This window comes from Cetorhinus maximus, chromosome 7, assembly GCF_964194155.1.
Source record: "Cetorhinus maximus chromosome 7, sCetMax3.hap1.1, whole genome shotgun sequence".
NCBI classification, from domain to species: Eukaryota; Metazoa; Chordata; class Chondrichthyes; order Lamniformes; family Cetorhinidae; genus Cetorhinus; species Cetorhinus maximus.
Genome location: NC_135885.1, coordinates 110089046 through 110106075, shown reverse-complemented (window position 1 = coordinate 110106075; position 17030 = coordinate 110089046). Strand labels below are relative to the sequence as shown.

General features: G+C 44.9%; 1 protein-coding gene across 2 annotated transcripts in view; it reads right to left on the bottom strand.

Annotated features, from left to right (window-relative positions):
* The window catches only part of uggt2 (UDP-glucose glycoprotein glucosyltransferase 2), a 400098-nt gene that overhangs the window by 323380 nt on the left and 59688 nt on the right, over positions 1 to 17030 (bottom strand). For both annotated transcript variants that reach the window (XM_078545909.1, XM_078545910.1), the window contains exons 5-6: positions 13957 to 14069; positions 8412 to 8586 (exon numbers count right to left, since the gene is read on the bottom strand). In XM_078545909.1, the coding sequence (XP_078402035.1) occupies positions 8412 to 8586; positions 13957 to 14069 (288 nt within the window). The remainder of the gene's footprint in view (positions 1 to 8411; positions 8587 to 13956; positions 14070 to 17030) is intronic.

Below are 17030 nucleotides of genomic sequence, written 5' to 3'. Positions count from 1 at the left end.
TGAAGATCAGGGGCTGCTGCCATGCAGTTCTGAAAGCCACATGTGTGCAATCGATTGCACTCTAGGGAAGCCTGAGTTCACCACAAATCTCAAAAATCTAGCTTGGTTAGATCTAGCCTGGTTAGCTTCATCCATTGTGAACATTCTATAATGCCGAGCCATACTGTAGAGGGCGTCCATCACCTCCTTGATGCAATTGTGTGTGGACAACTGAGAGATGTCGCATAGGTCTCCTATGGATCCCTGGAATGAGTCGTTTGCAAAAAAATTTGAGTGCAGCGGTGACTGTCAGGGACTCTGGCAGGGGATGGTCTCCCAGGTGGCATCAGGTGTGTCAGATATGAGCCACAAAATGTGTCAGATATGAGCCACCACATCCCTTGACAAACATAGATGTGCATGGCACTATCTCTCGTTCATCTCCAAATACTTTGGTATACGCTTGGTCGTGCCTGTCATCTCCGTGGGATGGGTCTCTGGTTCTTGCTGGGGCTCCCCGGACCATGCATCTCTAAGCTGTGCTAGATGGCGCCGGGCCCTTCTTCTCCTCCTTACACTGAGCACTGCCATCAAGGAGGCAGCATTGAACACAGTCTCCATTCTAAAACCCCCCTTCTTCCAGTGGACAGATAGGTTTAAGAGATGAATGTGGCTTGACCAACTATTGCAGAACTCCAACTCTGGAACACTGGAAAGCCCCTGTGCTAAGCTTGTGCTACCTGCCTTTCCCTGCTCCAGCCGTGTAGCTGAGGCGCTCCCTCACAGATCATAAGTGCCTAAGAAGCCACCCCAACAATGTGACATCTCAATCCCATGGAAAATGGAACAGGCTTAAGCGCAGCCATGCAAAGTAGACCCTCAGTAAAGGCACTCATACCCTGCCTGATTAGAATTAGAGTTTGTCCCCGCCTTGCACTTTTGGAATGACTGGATGTCTAGTGGCCCGTGACCCATGTAAATTGGACAATGCACTTTACAAGGTTTCGAAGAGCATCTTGCAGATATTCAGCAGCTGTGCTCCCTTAATGGCTGGATGCCTCTTCCCTTCTCACATTTCTCTGAGGTTTAAATGCTCAATGATACCACCTCTAATATGACCCCAATGACTATTGCAGTCTCGTGTAAAAGCACACCATTAGTTAGTGGTTCCAACTATAAATCTCAAAAAAGTGTTCATGAGCTCTGTCAGCTGAGCCTTCATCTCCATGTTGGAGAATCTTTTAAGTATCAGGGTGCCCTTTGAAAAGTCCCTGGAGTCCAGTCCTGACCACACTGCCTCAGGCCCCTCCTGTGGAGATCATTTCCAAGTCTCATTTTTAAACTGCATTACTGATTTGGGATCTGAAGATGGTGGTGCTGCACTTCTGCTTCCACACCAACTTCGACCCTCCCACTGTCACCATTCATATCCCTCTGATCATCCTGGAACCCCATGACGTGCTGGTAGATCTCCCTCTGTAAATTCTCCAGCCTCCCCCAGTAACCCTTGCCTGCCTGAACCCATTACTGTTGATGTCCCCATGTGGGACCTCACCCCTCCCCATCTTGAGGCTGTGTGCACGGATCCCTCCCCACCACGAGTGCTTTGATAACCCCTCACTTTATTACGTTTTCCCATATACAGGCTGTTGATGCCCCCCCTGACCATGACCATTTCATCTGCAGCCCAATATCGAGCCAGCCAGCCAGCCCCAGGACCACCGTCTGTGAGGCACTGACCACTCCCTACACACCAAGCTGTACATCACACCCATTGAGCACACAGGCCTTTCTCTTCCCTGGACCAGTACTGGGACATGCATGCCATGCACAGCCCTGTAGCATGGTGTACAAAGTTCCAGGATGGCCTTTAATCTCTTAACCTGAGTGTGTGGTCCACGATGCCCCAGACTGCCTTTAATTTCTTAACCCGACAGTCTGGTCCACAGTGCACCACGACTGCCTTTAATCTCTTAACCCGACAGTATCGTCCATAAAGCACCACACTGCATTTAATCTCTTAACCCGACAGTGTGGTCCATAAAGCACCAGGACTGCCCTAAATCTCTCAACCCAACCTTTTGGCCTTAGTCCCACGACCATGACTGACTGCCACCCAGTCCCCTGTTTCCTTCAGGACTGACCACGCCACTGTATTCCACCACCCCCCATCATGAGTCTCTGTGAAGCCTTCCCCCTTGTGCTACACTAACCACCCCCTTTTCCCGAATGTTGAGTCTGCGTACACCCGCTCTCTCTCATGCCATACAAAGCCCACACACCCCGCCCTACCAAGTCAGCACCCCTTTTATGTTGGGCTCCAGCTCACCCACCCACAATCATCCCTCTGCCAGCCATCTTTCCCCCCCGTAAACCTTCCCTGCCTGAGACCCACAGCACCCACTGTGAGCAGCCTGAGACCTACAGCGCCCACTGTGAGCAGCCCTGCCTGAGACCCACAGCACCCACTGTGAGCAGCCCTGTCTGAGGCCCCACAGCACCCACTGTGAGCAGCCCTGCCTGTGACCCACAGCACCCACTGTGAGCAGCCCTGCCTGTGACCCACAGCACCCACTGTGAGCAGCCCTGCCTGTGACCCACAGCACCCACTGTGAGCAGCCCTGCCTGTGACCCACAGCACCCACTGTGAGCAGCCCTGCCTGTGACCCACAGCACCCACTGTGAGCAGCCCTGCCTGTGACCCACAGCACCCACTGTGAGCAGTCCTGCCTGTGACCCACAGCACCCACTGTGACCAGCCCTGCCTGTGACCCACAGCACCCACTGTGACCAGCCCTGTCCAAGGCCCACAGCACCCACTGTGACCAGCCCTGCCTGAGACCTGCAGCACCCACTGTGAGCAGCCCTGCCTGAGACCCACAGCACCCACTGTGAGCAGCCCTGTCCAAGGCCCACAGCACCCACTGTGACCAGCCCTGCCTGAGACCTGCAGCACCCACTGTGAGCAGCCCTGTCTGAGACCCACAGCACCCACTGTGAGCAGCCCTGTCCAAGGCTCACAGCACCCACTGTGACCAGCCCTGCCTGAGACCTGCAGCATCCACTGTGAGCAGCCCTGCCTGTGACCCACAGCACCCACTGTGAGCAGCCCTGCCTGTGACCCACAGCACCCACTGTGAGCAGCCCTGCCTGTGACCCACAGCACCCACTGTGAGCTGCCCTGCCTGTGACCCACAGCACCCACTGTGAGCAGCCCTGCCTGTGACCCACAGCACTCACTGTGAGCAGCCCTGCCTGAGACCTGCAGCACCCACTGTGAGCAGCCCTGCCTGTGACCCACAGCACCCACTGTGAGCAGCCCTGCCTGAGACCTGCAGCACCCACTGTGAGCAGCCCTACCTGTGACCCACATTTTAGTAATTAGTAAATACTGTAGCAAACGTTTTATATAAAGTATGAGGTATGCCAGTGCAGCTCGGCCACGTGGAATGTGCATCTTGCAGGATTTGGGAAGTCCTGCAGGCACAAAGTGCCCTCGATGGCTACATCTGCAGAAGTGTCACCAGCTGCAGAAACATGGGGTCCAAGTTGTGGAGCTTGAGTCACTGTGGTGTATCCACAAGGCTGAGAATTATGTTGATAGTACGTTTAGAGAGGTGGTCACACCACAGGTAAGAGGTACACGGGCAGAGATGGAGTGGGTGACCACCAGAGTACCTAAAAGAAACAGGTAGGTAGTGCAGGAATCCCCTGAGGCTACCTCGCACTCTAACCACTTTTCCATTTTGGATAGCGGTGAGCCAGATGGTTCCTCAGAGAACTGTAGCAATAGCCAAGTTCATGGCATCACAGGTGTTCAGCTGCACAGGAAGGGAGGAGGAATAGTGGCAGTGCTATAGTAGTATGGGATTCCATAGTATGGAGAACAGGCAGGCATTTCTGTGGCTGTAGACGTGACTCTAGGATGGTATGTTGCTTCCCTGGTGCCAGGGTCCAAGATGTCACAGAGCGGTTGCAGGACATTCTTTTGGAGGATGGTGAACAGCCAGAGGTCAATAACATAGGTAGGAAAAGGGATGAGGTCCTAAAAGCAGATTTTAGGGAGCTAGGGAGGGAATTAAAAAGTAGGACCTCAAGAGCAGTAATCTCAGGATTACTCCCAGTGCGCATGCTAGTATAAGAATAGCAAGATTGAGCTGTTCAACACATGGCTGGTGAAATGGAGTAGGAGGGAGGGCTTTAAATTTCTGAGGCATTGGGATCGGTCTGGGGCAGGTGGGACGTGTACAAGAAGGATGGGCTACACCTTAACAGGACTGAGACTAATGTCCTCGGATGGAGGTTTGCTTGTGCTGTTGGAGAGGGTTTAAACTAGATTGACAGGGGAATGGGAACCTGGGGGAAATTCAGAGTGCAGAGGAGAAAAACTAACAGTGAGAAGTAGTGAAGTATCAACTGATAATGAGGACATATCAGAGAGTTGCATCAAGGTAGATAGAACACTTGGAGAGTTTGATAGAATTAGAGTAGGCAACAGTAAGTTATTAGATGGGGTCAGAATAAGCAGGGAAGTATAAGAGCCTAAATCAGGGCTACTGTGCATGTACGTGAAAGCATGGAGTGTCACTAATAAGATTGGTGAACTGCAAGCACAGGTTGACAAATTGAATTGTGATATTATTGCTATAACAGAGACCTGGCTCAAAGAAGGGCAGGATGTTAAATATTCCTGGGTACAAGGTATTTAACAGAAACAGGAAAGGAAGAAAAGGGGGTGGTGGGGAGTGACAATATTGGTGAAAGATGGCATTACAGTACTGGAGAGAGAGGATGTTCCACTGGGGTTAAGGACAGAATCTCTGGCTAGAGGTAATGAATGGGAAAGGTGCAATAACATTGATTGTGTAGTATACAGACCACCAACTAGTGGAAGGGATGTGGAGAAACAAATCTGCAAAGAAATTACAGGAATGTGCAAGAGTTATAGAGCAATCATAATTCAATTGTCCAAATATAGAATGGGATAGGAATAGTGCAAAAGGACAAGAGGGGGGAGAGTTCCTGGAATGTGTTGAAGATAATTTTCTGTAGCAGTATGTTTCCAACCCAATGAGAGGCATGCACCTTTGGATCTGGTTCTGGGGAATAAGTTGGCCCAAGTGGATCAAATGTCATTGGGACAGCCTCTAGGGAATAGTGACCATGGTATCATAAGGTTTAGGTTAATCATGGAAAAGGACAGAGAACAATCCAGAGCAGGGATAATTAAATTGGGGGAAAGCCAACTTCAATGGGATGAGAATGCAAATGAGACGAGTGAATTGGAATCAAATGTTGGCAGAAAAGACAGTGGCTGAGCAATGGCCCACCTTCAAAGAAAAAGTATTGTAGGCAATGTCAACGTATACTCCCTTGAAGGGGAAAGGTAGGGCAAATAAATCCAGAGTGCCCTGAATGATGAGAGAGATAGAGGTAAAGACGAAAAGGAAGAAGTGTGCGTATGGCAGATGTCAGGTAAAAAACACAATGGAGAATCAGGCTGAGTATAGGAGGACCAGAGGGGAAGTGAAAAAACTAATAAGAAAAGCAAGGAAAGAGCTTGAAAAGAGGCTGACAGTGAACATAAAAGGGAATCCCAAGGTCTTCTATAATCATGTAAATAATAAAAGGGTGGTAAAAGAAAGAATAGGGCCGATTAGGAACAAAAAAGGGACTTGCAAGCTGGAGAAATGGAGGTGTTGAATGAGTATTTTGCATCTGTCTTTACAAAGGAAGAATTTGCTACCCAGGCCGAGGTGAGAGGGGAGGTAACTGCTACACTAGAAGAACTTACAATTGAGAGGAAGGAGGTGTTGGAAAGGCTATCTTTACTTAAAATAGATAAGGTACCAGGACCGAATGAGATGCATCTAAGAGTACTGAGGGAAGAGAAAGTGGAAATTTCAGAGGCAGTAGTGATAATCTTCCAGTCTTAGACACAGGGGAGGTGCCAGAGGACTGGAGAACTGCATGTTACACCCTTGTTCAAAAACGGGTGCAAGGATAAAGCCAGCAACTACAGGCCAGTCAGTTTGACCTCAGTGATAGGGAAACTTCTGGAAACTATAGTACGGGATAAAATCAATAATCACTTAGACAAGTGCAGGATAATTAAGGAAAGCCAGAATGAAATCATCAAGGGAAAATCATGTTTAGCTAACTTGCTGGAGCTTTTTGAGGAGGTAACAGAGAAGGTTGATAAAGGAAACGTTGTTGATGTGGCGTATATGGATTTTCAAAAAGCATTTGATACAGTGCCACACAACAGACTTGTGAGCAAAATTCTAGGTCCTGGAATAAAAGGGAAAGTAAGCACTTTGATAAGAATTTGGCTGAATGACAGGAAACAGAGTACTAATAAATGGTTGTTGTTCAGATTGGAGGAAGATTTGTAGTGGAGTTCATCAAGAGTCAGTGTTGGGATCCTTGCTCTTCCTGATAGATATTAATAACTTAGACTGTGGTGTGCAGGGCATGATTTCAAAATTTGCACATGATACGAAGATTGGAAATGCTATCAGCTGTGGAGGGAATAGTTTTGAACTTCAAAAGGACATAGACACATTGGTGGATTGGGCAGACAAGTGACAGATGAAGTTCAACGCAGAGAAGTGTGAGGTGACTTGTTTTAGCAGGAAAGATATGGCGAGACAGTATAAAATAAAGAGAAAGCCTCTAAAGGAGGTGCAGGAGCAGATGGACCTCGCTGTATACGTACATAGGTCATTGAAGATGGCAAGGCAAGTTGAGACAGTTTATAAAGCGTATAGTATCTTAGGCTTTATTAATAGGGGCATTGAGTTCAAGAGTAAGGAGGTCACATTGGACTTGTATAAGACATTAGTTAGGCCTCATCTGGAGTACTGCGTCCAGTTCTGGGCACCATACTTGAGGAAGGATGTGAAGGCCTTGGAGACAGTACAGAGGAGATTCACAAGAATGATTCCTGGAATGAAGATCTGTAGCTAAGAGGATAGATTGGAGAGATTGGACTGTTTTTCTTGGAGAAAAGAAGGCTGAGAGGGGACTTGATGGAGGTATTCAAGATCCTTAGGGGTATGGGCAGGGTAAATATTGAGAAACTGTTCCCACTCAAGAGAGATCAAGAGCTAGAGGGCACAAATTCAAACTAATTGGCAAAAGGAGTAAATGTGATGCGAGGAAAAAATTTTTCACCCAGAGGGTAGTTGAAGCCTGGAACAAGCTGGAGGCAGGTTTGATCGAGGTATTCAAAAGGGAATTGGATCGCTATCTGAAAAGTGAGAATGTGCAAGGTTACAGGGATAAGGCAGGGGAGCGGGACTAGGTGGAATGCTCTTTCAGAGGGCCAGTTCAGACTTGATGGGCCGAATGGCCTCCTACTGCACTGTAAAGATACTGTGATATTCATATACCACATTAGGCCACTGAAGTATCTAAAAGAAAAATCTCCATTTTCTGGAATCTATCAAGTACATAAAAGGGGCTAGTGTTTTTCTGTATATTTGTACATATAAATACAATTATCACTCTGTGATTCACCATCCAGGATACATCAGTAGCTTTAACACTAAAGTTATTGGCCCAGAACTTCCAATCTCCAGAGGTTGGACCCCCCAGAAGTCCCCACACAAGGACTGCACAGTGATTGCCTGGGAAGTTGAAACTTTCAATGGGCTAGTTTCCTGCACCAGGAACCATCCGATACTCCAATTAAATTGGAGACTTCAGATGATTCCGGCTCTCTTGGAAGAATAGTTACTCAGGAAAAGTTAGAAGAATTAAAACTACTTCTAACTCCTGGGTAACTATAGTGCTGACCTCCCCCCACTGGACTCCCCGACTTCCCTCAACCCCTTGGCTACTCTCCCCACCCCCAACTACACGCCCACCCACCCCCCGACTACCCTTCCAACCTCAACTAACCCCCAATCCTCCTGACTACACCCGACCAGCCCCCCCCAGCCCTCAACTGCCCCCCAACCCCGACTACCCTCCCCATCTCCTGACTACCCTCCAGCCCCACAGTCCTCCAAAAAAATACTGAATTGGGCTGGTTTCTGTACTGTAAGCCTATGTTATTGTGAATTCAACTGAAACTAGGTGACCAAACACCATCCTGTTCTGATCTGACACACACAGTTTCCAGCAAAGTCACTGGATATAAATCAGGAGCATGAGCCTGACCAAGATCAGCTAAATTTGCAAGACCAGAGACTGACCCTATAAACTTCCTGCTATGTATGGCTCAATATAGCATCAGGTGTTGCATATACAACAGAAAAGAGTGAGCTTCTTGGACATCTGCAGTAGAATGTTTAAACTGGTATAGTCTTAAGGAGGGTGAAAAATAATAGAAATGCTACCTTTGAAACTATAGCAGAGTGATGATAAATAGGACAAAATTACTTTATATTTACAACAATCATGCAAACCAAACTTTTAGCACATACCTGCACATAATGTCGCAGAACATAAATAACTTCCCCTTTGCCAGCTTTCTGAGACAGAATCTTGTGGAATTTAGAAAATTCTTTTGTACCAATTTCAGTGTACAAAATGACAACTGGAGCTTCAGTATTCTTTGCTGGAAATGTATGGTCCCCTTTAAACAAGTATGGCTTTGGCCTGTAAACAGACATCGGGTTGAAATTCTAAGTTCTATCCAACGTTTCAAAAAAATTCACAATTCAATTGCTTTAACAATTTTCGCTGGTGCAGTATAACGAAAGTGGTTAAGTTGATTTTATTTTACATGCTTTAGTAAACAAATGTATGATTATGACAATCTCTCATGCACCCTGGCTTTAAAATGTCAATAGTTTGGCAGTTGGAAAATGACAAGTGGTTTGCATGTAAAGATGTCCAGATAAACAACCATCAACATGATGAAATTAATGGTTTAACAGAAAGTATAAGTTATTTTCTGACTGTTTGAACTTCCTCCCTTCTTGCCAAAGTAGACTCGACATAAAAACAAAAAATGCTGGAAATACTCAGCTGGTCAGCAAGCATATGTGGAGAGAAACAGAGTTAGTGAAAAATGAAAAGTCATCAACCTGAATCTGCTGAATATTTCCAGCATTTTCTGTTTCTATTTCAGATTTCCAGCATCTGCAGTATTTTGCTTTCACATTTTTGACATTTTCCTACTTTACTTACTGTTGTGGACAACTCAGAACCCAACAAATTGATAGGAATCTAGCAACAGGAGAAGGCCATTTAGCTCCTGAAGCACTTTCCGCTATTCAATTAGGTTGCAGCTGATCCATACCAGCTTTGGTGGAGAAAGTTCAAACAGTCAGAACATAACTTCCACTTTTTGCTAAACTATTAATTTCATCACGTTGATGGTTGTTTATCTGGACATCTTTACATGCAAACCATTTGATTGTCATTTTCCAACTTCCAAACTATTGACATTTTAAAGCAAGGCTGCATACCATATTGATTTACTGGTGGAGATTGTCATAATCATATATTTGTTTATTAAAGCATGTAATACCCTACCAAACAAAAATCACCTTAATATCATTATTGAAAATTTCAATTGATTCAACACTCACAGACCTTTGGGTGAGTGTGTTCCATCTTTGCAGGATCCTTTTTTTGAAAAAGCATTATGCAATTTCACTCCAGAGTGGCCTGGTTCTAACTTTAAGATTACCCCTTTGTTCTGGACTCCCTAACCATAACAGCAAAAGAAACAGATGCAGGAGGAGGCCATATGGCTGGGAGGGTCTGTTATACCGTTCAATAAGATCATTGCTGGTCTTCTATCTCTACTCCAGTTTTCTGACTTAAGGGATCGATGGGGCAGAATTTTGCCATCGGTGAGCAGGGGAGGGGCCCGCTCGCCGATGCGTAAATTGACACGGGATGACGTGGGGGGAACCCCCGACATCATCCCGCCCCATTTAAATATTCAGGAAGGTGGGGGCACAGCAAGATCAGCTATGCGCCCGCTGACCTGTCAATGGCCAATTGAGGCCATTGACAGGATCATTAAAACAATCAAAGGACCTGCCCATCCAACCTTAAGATTGGCGAGCAGGCCAGGAGCCCCGGCGGGGAATAGAAAAAACATGAAACCTCATCCACCTGCGGGATGAGGTTTCATGCAGGGTTCTAAAAAGTTTAATAAAGTTCTACTGTAATTTATGAACATGTCCCACCTCATGTGACATTGTCACATTTTAGGGATTTTATTTTCTATTTTTAATCTTTTTAAAAGTGTAAGCGCTCTCCCTGAGGCAGCAGTCTCGCTTTTGGGGAATCCAACGCCCCCCACCCCGCCCGTGCAGGAAGCGCAGCGCTTCCTGCTGAACGTCACGCTGGGCAGGCCTTAATTGGCCCGCCCACGTAAAATGGCGGCGGGGCCCGCTTCTCCGGCAGGGATCGTCTCCTCACCAGCCGGAGATTGGGTCGGACCCGCCCGAAAACTCTGCCCATGGGGCTAAGCGTCCAAAAAATCTATTGATCACAGTCTTGAATATATGCAATGACTGAGCATTCACAGCCCACTGGGGCAGAGAATTCTAAAGATTCACTATGCTCTGAGTGAAGAAATTTCCATCAGCTCATGTCCTAAATGGTCAACCTATCATCTTGCGATGATGCCGCTAATTTTAGTCTCTCCAGCGAGAGACATCAAGCTGTCCAAGGATTTTATACATTTCAATTACATCACCTCTCATTCTTCTAAACTGCAGAGAATATAGGTACTTTATATTCAATCTCTCCTCATAAGCCAATCCGCTCAGCCCAAACATCAATCCAGTTAACCTTCACTGCATCCCTGCTACGGCAAGTATATCCTTCCTTAGTTAAGGAAACCAAAACTACACAGCACACCAAGTGTGGTCTCACCAAAGACCAGGAGAAACAGTTCCCTTTATTTATCCTGTTCATCTTTGCATTATTTGAAGGGACCTCAATTAGGTCAACCCTCAATCTTCTATATTCAAAGGAATATGATCTAAGTTTATGCAACCTACCTCATAAATTAACCTTTTTAGCCTCACTGTATTTCTGTGCTCCACCCCCAAACTTACTATATTGTTAATGATCTAACAGTGCCATTCAAAGCAATGAAACGTTGTGTAAATGGAAATAACTTTGGGAACAAAATACCCAAGGATCTAAGACTGGGATTTTCCGGCTCCGCCTACGGCGGGACTCATCACAAGCGGGAATGGAAAATTTGGAGAGCCAGCCAAAAGTCCACTAACTTTCAGCAGGACCGGAAAATCACACCCTAAATTTTAATTTACCAGTTCACAAATTATTGACATTTTAAAATGAGTACATCTGGTAATTTAAGAAGTTGTAGAAAATGAATAGAAATGAATCACTACATACAAATTTTAACAATTTATTCTGAACAGTCATCCACAAGTTTCAACAGGACAGCTGGTGGGGGTTGGGAAGAAGTGAGACAGTCGATCAACTTGCTCCAAGGAGATTTTATAATCTATAATGAGGCTGTGAGGCGAGGCTCATTGTTATTTAACATTATGAATTAAAATAGGGATGGCCAGCTTTCCTGAGCCTCAGTAGCCTCAGCTACACACAGACAAGGAACGTTTGATCCCGGGGATAGTGCCGTTTACATTCACCAGCATGTGTGCATGTGTAAACCTACCATCAAACATCCCCCCCACCCCCAACACTTCTGATTTCCTTGTTCTTCAAGGTAGAGGTCTCTAATTTGGGAAATGCTGTCGAAGGAATTTTGCCACATCAATGCATCTTATATTGGGCCCACACATAGTGCCTATGCGCCGCTGGTGGAATATTCAAGGTGGTGGATGGGGTTCTGATCAAGCAGGCTGTTTTGTCTTGGATGGTGTTGAGCTTCTTGAGTGTTGTTGGAGCTACACTTATCCAGGCAAGTGGAGAGTATTCCATCAGACTCCTGACTTGTGCCGTGGAGATAGTGGACAGGCTTTGGGGAGTCAGAAAATGAGTTGCTTCCACAGAATTCTCAGCCTCTGACTAGCTCTTGTACCCAATGTATTTATATGACTGATCCAGTTAAGTTTTAGCATTGGTGTTCCACAGGATATTGATTGTGGGAGATTTGGTGTTGAATGTAAATGGGCTTTTGTTAGATTCTCTCTTATTGGAGACAGTGATTGCATGGCATTCGAATGGTGCAAATGTCACTTTAACTTATAAACCCCAGCCTGAATTTGTCCAGGTCTTGCAGTGTGTGTGAGCATGAATTGCTTTTGAGAGAGTAAGTGAGGTTGATGTGTTAATGTATTAAATTTCATTACAATTCATTGACTATAATGACTGGACTACAAAAGACTGGAAAAATTAAGGAAATCATTTTAAATCTAAAATCTTACCATCTGTACTTATTACACTTTAGCTAGTGAAGCAAGCAATGCGCAGCATCTAAGTTCAACTGCAAAAGTTAAAAAGCTGAATGATTTACATTTTAAACATTGTGAAATTATCCGGCTGGAGAAGAAGGCAGAAATACAGAGGTGCAAGGTCATGGATGGATTTGAATGCACGGATGATTTTTTTTTAAAACAAGAGACATTGCTTGTCGAGGAACCAATGTAGGTCAATGAACACAGACATGTTGGGTTAATGGGACTTGGCGCAAGTAAAGACATTAGCAGCAGAGTTTAGGAAGTTTACATAGAGTAGAATGTGGGAAGCCAGCTAGGTCTGTGTTAGAATAGTCTGTTACAGAGGTAATAAAAGCATGAATGAGGGTTTTGGCAGCAGATAAATTGAGGCAGGTGTGGAGTTGGGCGATGTTGTGCAGGTGGAAATAGGCATTCTTAATGATCACATGGATATGATATCAGCAGATCATCACAGGGTGAAAGAGGACACCAAGGTTGCAAATAGTCTGGTTCAGCCTCAGGGAAAGGATGGAGTCAGTAGCTAGGGTACAGAGATTGTAGGAGACAATTGCTTTGGTCTACGCACTATTTAAATTGGAGGGGATTTCTCCTTATCCAACTCTAGGTGTCATTCTTAGCAACAGTGGGGGGGTCAACAGAGGAGCTGCTGAGGTTGAGTTGTCAGTGTACAAGTGAAAACTAATGGTTTTGGATGATGTCTCCAAGTGGCAGGGGGCATGCAGATGAGAAATAGCTAGGGATCAATGATAGATCATCATTCCCAGAGATAATGCTACAGAAGTGAGAAGAGAAGCGACTGCAAGCCTGGCTATATGATAAGTAAGAATGGAAACAGGAGAGAGCAGTCCCACACAGCTGGATGACAGTGGAGAGCTGCAGGAGGATTGTGTGATCAACAGTGTCAAAGGCTACAAAGAGATCTAGAGGAATGAGGAGGAAAACTTTACCCTTGTCAGTCACACAAGCTGTCATTTGTGACTTTGATAATAGTTGTTTCAGTACTGCGCCAGCTGAAACTTGATTGGAGGATTTCAAACATACAGTTCCAGGATAGCTGGGCATGGATTTGGGAGGCGACAAAATGTTTGCTGGAAAGCAAAGGGAGGTTGGAGGCAAGATGGTAGTTTGCAAGAATGATGAGGCCATGGGTTGGATTTTGAGGAGGGGGGTGATGATGGCAGATCTAAAAGGAGAGCGGGACAGTACCACAAAAAATAAAACTATTAACAATATCAGTTACATGGGGACCAGGAAAGGATACTGGATGGTGAACAATTTAGTGGGAATAGGATGGAAGGACAGCAGGTGGACAAGATGACCTCAGAGTGCATGAGGTGTGAGATAGAAGGGAAACTTGAAAAATATGCTAATTGAGGGCTGGTGGGGGGAATTTTAAACAAGTTTGCCCTGGTGGGCTAAGGAAAGGGAGGAAAGCAGCAGAGGCAGTGCCAACTGATGGAAAATGCACAAAATGTTTCTGTAGTTACCATCAGTGAGATAATTTCACATCTAAATGAATTCAATGATATATATTTTACCTTACTCTAAATTGAAATTTATTGAGAAGCTGAGGAAGATAAAATTTCATGCAAGAGCATATGTTGTTTACCTATTAGCTGCTCTTTTGAGGAGCTTCTTGATTTCCCCAGTACTACAGGTGTGTTCCCCATGGACAGCTACAAAACTGCTGCATCCTTTTGGTGGTGGTTCATCAGCTGCAATCTAAACCAAACGTTACAAGTAAATACACACATATTGTATAAGTATAGAATAAGAAAAGGCCATTTTGATCAATGTGTAATGCCATAAACTCTCAGCATCTTCAGAGTAAGTATGAGTAACATTTTCAGGATAAAATTACAACTTCTTTCTGACCATCTAAGACAACTGACAAGACTCTAGGAAATCAATTTAACATTACAATGTGCAGCAGTCAACCCTCAGCAGTTCCTTTTCATAGAAGGTGGTTCAAACAGCACTGGTACAATAATGTTCCTCATTGTGTCTGATCATCTGTCTATGTTTGCTTTAAAATCTTTGAACTTGCTCTTAGCTAGAATTAATCCAGCTTGTCTACAAAAAGAGTTAATCAGCACTACATGAGGTACTTCTGTGGAGTCCAAGCTGCAGATACAGAAAAATTCCCGTCTAATCTCTGATTCACTTAATTGAGGTTTGTCAATTGGCACTTGCATCCACTTGTTTATATATATAATCACACTTTACATTAAATAGAGATGCATATATGTATATCTTTCAAAATACTGAAGGCTCGGTTAACTGCCCAATGGTGAGAACACCAACCGTCGAAATCATAGCTTTCAGCTGTCATTTTAGCTATTCAAATTTCTCTGAATTTTTAATACTTAGAGTAATAAAGAGGAGCTGAACCACCCAGTTGCTTTCATTGAATTAAGCCCAGTTTGTTATTTTGAGCAAAGGTTCAAATTTATTACTTGGATTTTCCAGATTTGACATTTTAGGAACTGCTATCAACATCACTCACAACTGCAGTTGTCATGTTGCGAGACTAGAATATTTTTATATGGGGAATATTGAAAATACAGCTGTCAGGCCATCATCATGGATGGGAAATGCCTTCTCAGGATGGCTTGCAGCCAGGCGTGGCCATCGCATTCTAGCAGGTCCACGTGGGGGTGAGTGAGAGGGGGCATCAATAGCCCTCCCGGGAGGCAGCCTCCAGTGCAATGTGGGCTCCAGTCTTAGCAGAGTTGGGGGGGGCGGGGGGGGGTGTTTGTCTGCTGTTGGGTGGCTCCTGGAAATGCCATCACCTTTTCCCCCGAATGGCTCCTGTAGAGTCCGAATTGATCACCTGCTGCTGCCAGGTGGGTAGCCTCTGCCACTGTGGCCCTGCCTGCAGCAAGATCGCTCAGAGGTGGGAAAGCTTTGTGTGACTGACCTGATGCACTATTTTGCAACCTTATTCCCGGTCCCGACTTCTAACCCATCTCTGTAAAATCAGAACAATTCAGCCCAATGTAAATTGTCAGTTCTGATGAAAGGGGTTAAACCTGCAATGCTAACTCTGTTTCTCTCTCCATAGGTGGTACTTAAGCTGCAGGGTATTTCCAGCATTTTCTGTTTTAATATCAATTTTCTAACATCTGCAGTGTTTTGCTTTTGCACTAGAATATTTTGCTAAAATTAGAACACATTGCAGCAGATTAAACAACTTATGCATTCAAATCATTGACATGATACATCAAACACAGAAAACAGAAAAGAGAAAAGAGACGACAGCCAAACCTACGTTAGGCTTATGTTTAGCTCAATAGCTTTCCCAAACTGAAATAATAAAAATGTATTTATCACATCTATTTCTATTAAATTTGTGTTTGTAAAACAAAATTTTTTAAGTTTTCCTGCAGTGATGATACAAATAAGCTCCATGTTAAAGGTAACACCAAAAGGAAAACTGGTTGGAAGAATGAGGACAGATAAAATAAATTAAATATCACAATTTTAAAAGGAGTACAGGGGGAGAGACCTGGGGGATGAACTTATATCTTTCTCTAGTTTCTTTCTGATCTTCCCTGATGGCCTGGTCAAACTCACCTTGTTCATGAGACCTGCCTCCTACTCTCTCAACCCTATTACCACTAAACTGCTGAACACTCAACTTCCCTTCCTAACTCCCATGATAGGTGATATAGTTAACATTCTCTCTCCCCTCTCTTCCAAATCTGCCTTTCATCACCCCCCTCTTCATAAAGCAACCCTTAATCCCTTCATCCTTGCAAACTACCACCGCTATCATCAACCTTTCTTTCCTCTCCCAAGTCCTTGAACAGTTGTCACCTCCCAAATCTGTGCTCACTTTTCCCAGAACACCATGTTTGAATTCCTTCAATCAGATTTCTAACATGCCACAATACCGAAACGACTCTTATCAAAGTCACAAATGACATCCTATGTGACTAGACAAAGGTAAACCTCATCCTTTAGAACCTGTTTGCAGCCTGTGGCACAGTTGATCACATCATTCTCCTCCAACATCTGTCACCTATCATACAGCTAAGTGGGACTATACTCTTGTGGTTCCATTCTTACCAATCCTATCGTAACTAGAGTATCACTTGCAATAGCTTCACATCCTGCTTCCGCACATTACCTTGCATGTCCCCAAGAATGTTTTCTTGGCCTCCTATTTCTAATCCGCATACCGCTCCTTGGTGACATCATTCAAAAACGTCAGTTTCCACATGTACTCCGACAACATGCAGCTCTGCTTGACCACCACCTCTAGACCCCTTCACAGTCTTGAAATTGTCAAACTGCTTGTCCAACATCCAGTACCACAAGAACAGCAATTTCCTCCAACTAAATATTGGGCAGGCCAAAGCCATTGTCTTTGGTGTCTGCCACAAACTTCACTACCTCACCACCAACTCCATCCCACTCCCTGGCAACTGACTGAGGCTGAGCCAGATTATTCGCAAACTCTACATCATGTTTGACCGAGAGAAGCTTCTTGGCACATACCTGCGCCATCAGCAAGGACTCAATGATAACACCATCTCATTTATCTCTTGCTAAAATACTTTTGGATGTTTAGCTTATCTCTCGTTCCAATGCATTCCTAGCCAGGCTCCCATGTTCTTCCAACTGAAAGCTTGACATCATCCAAAGCACTGTTCCCCTTGCCTACTCATCCAAAGCTCT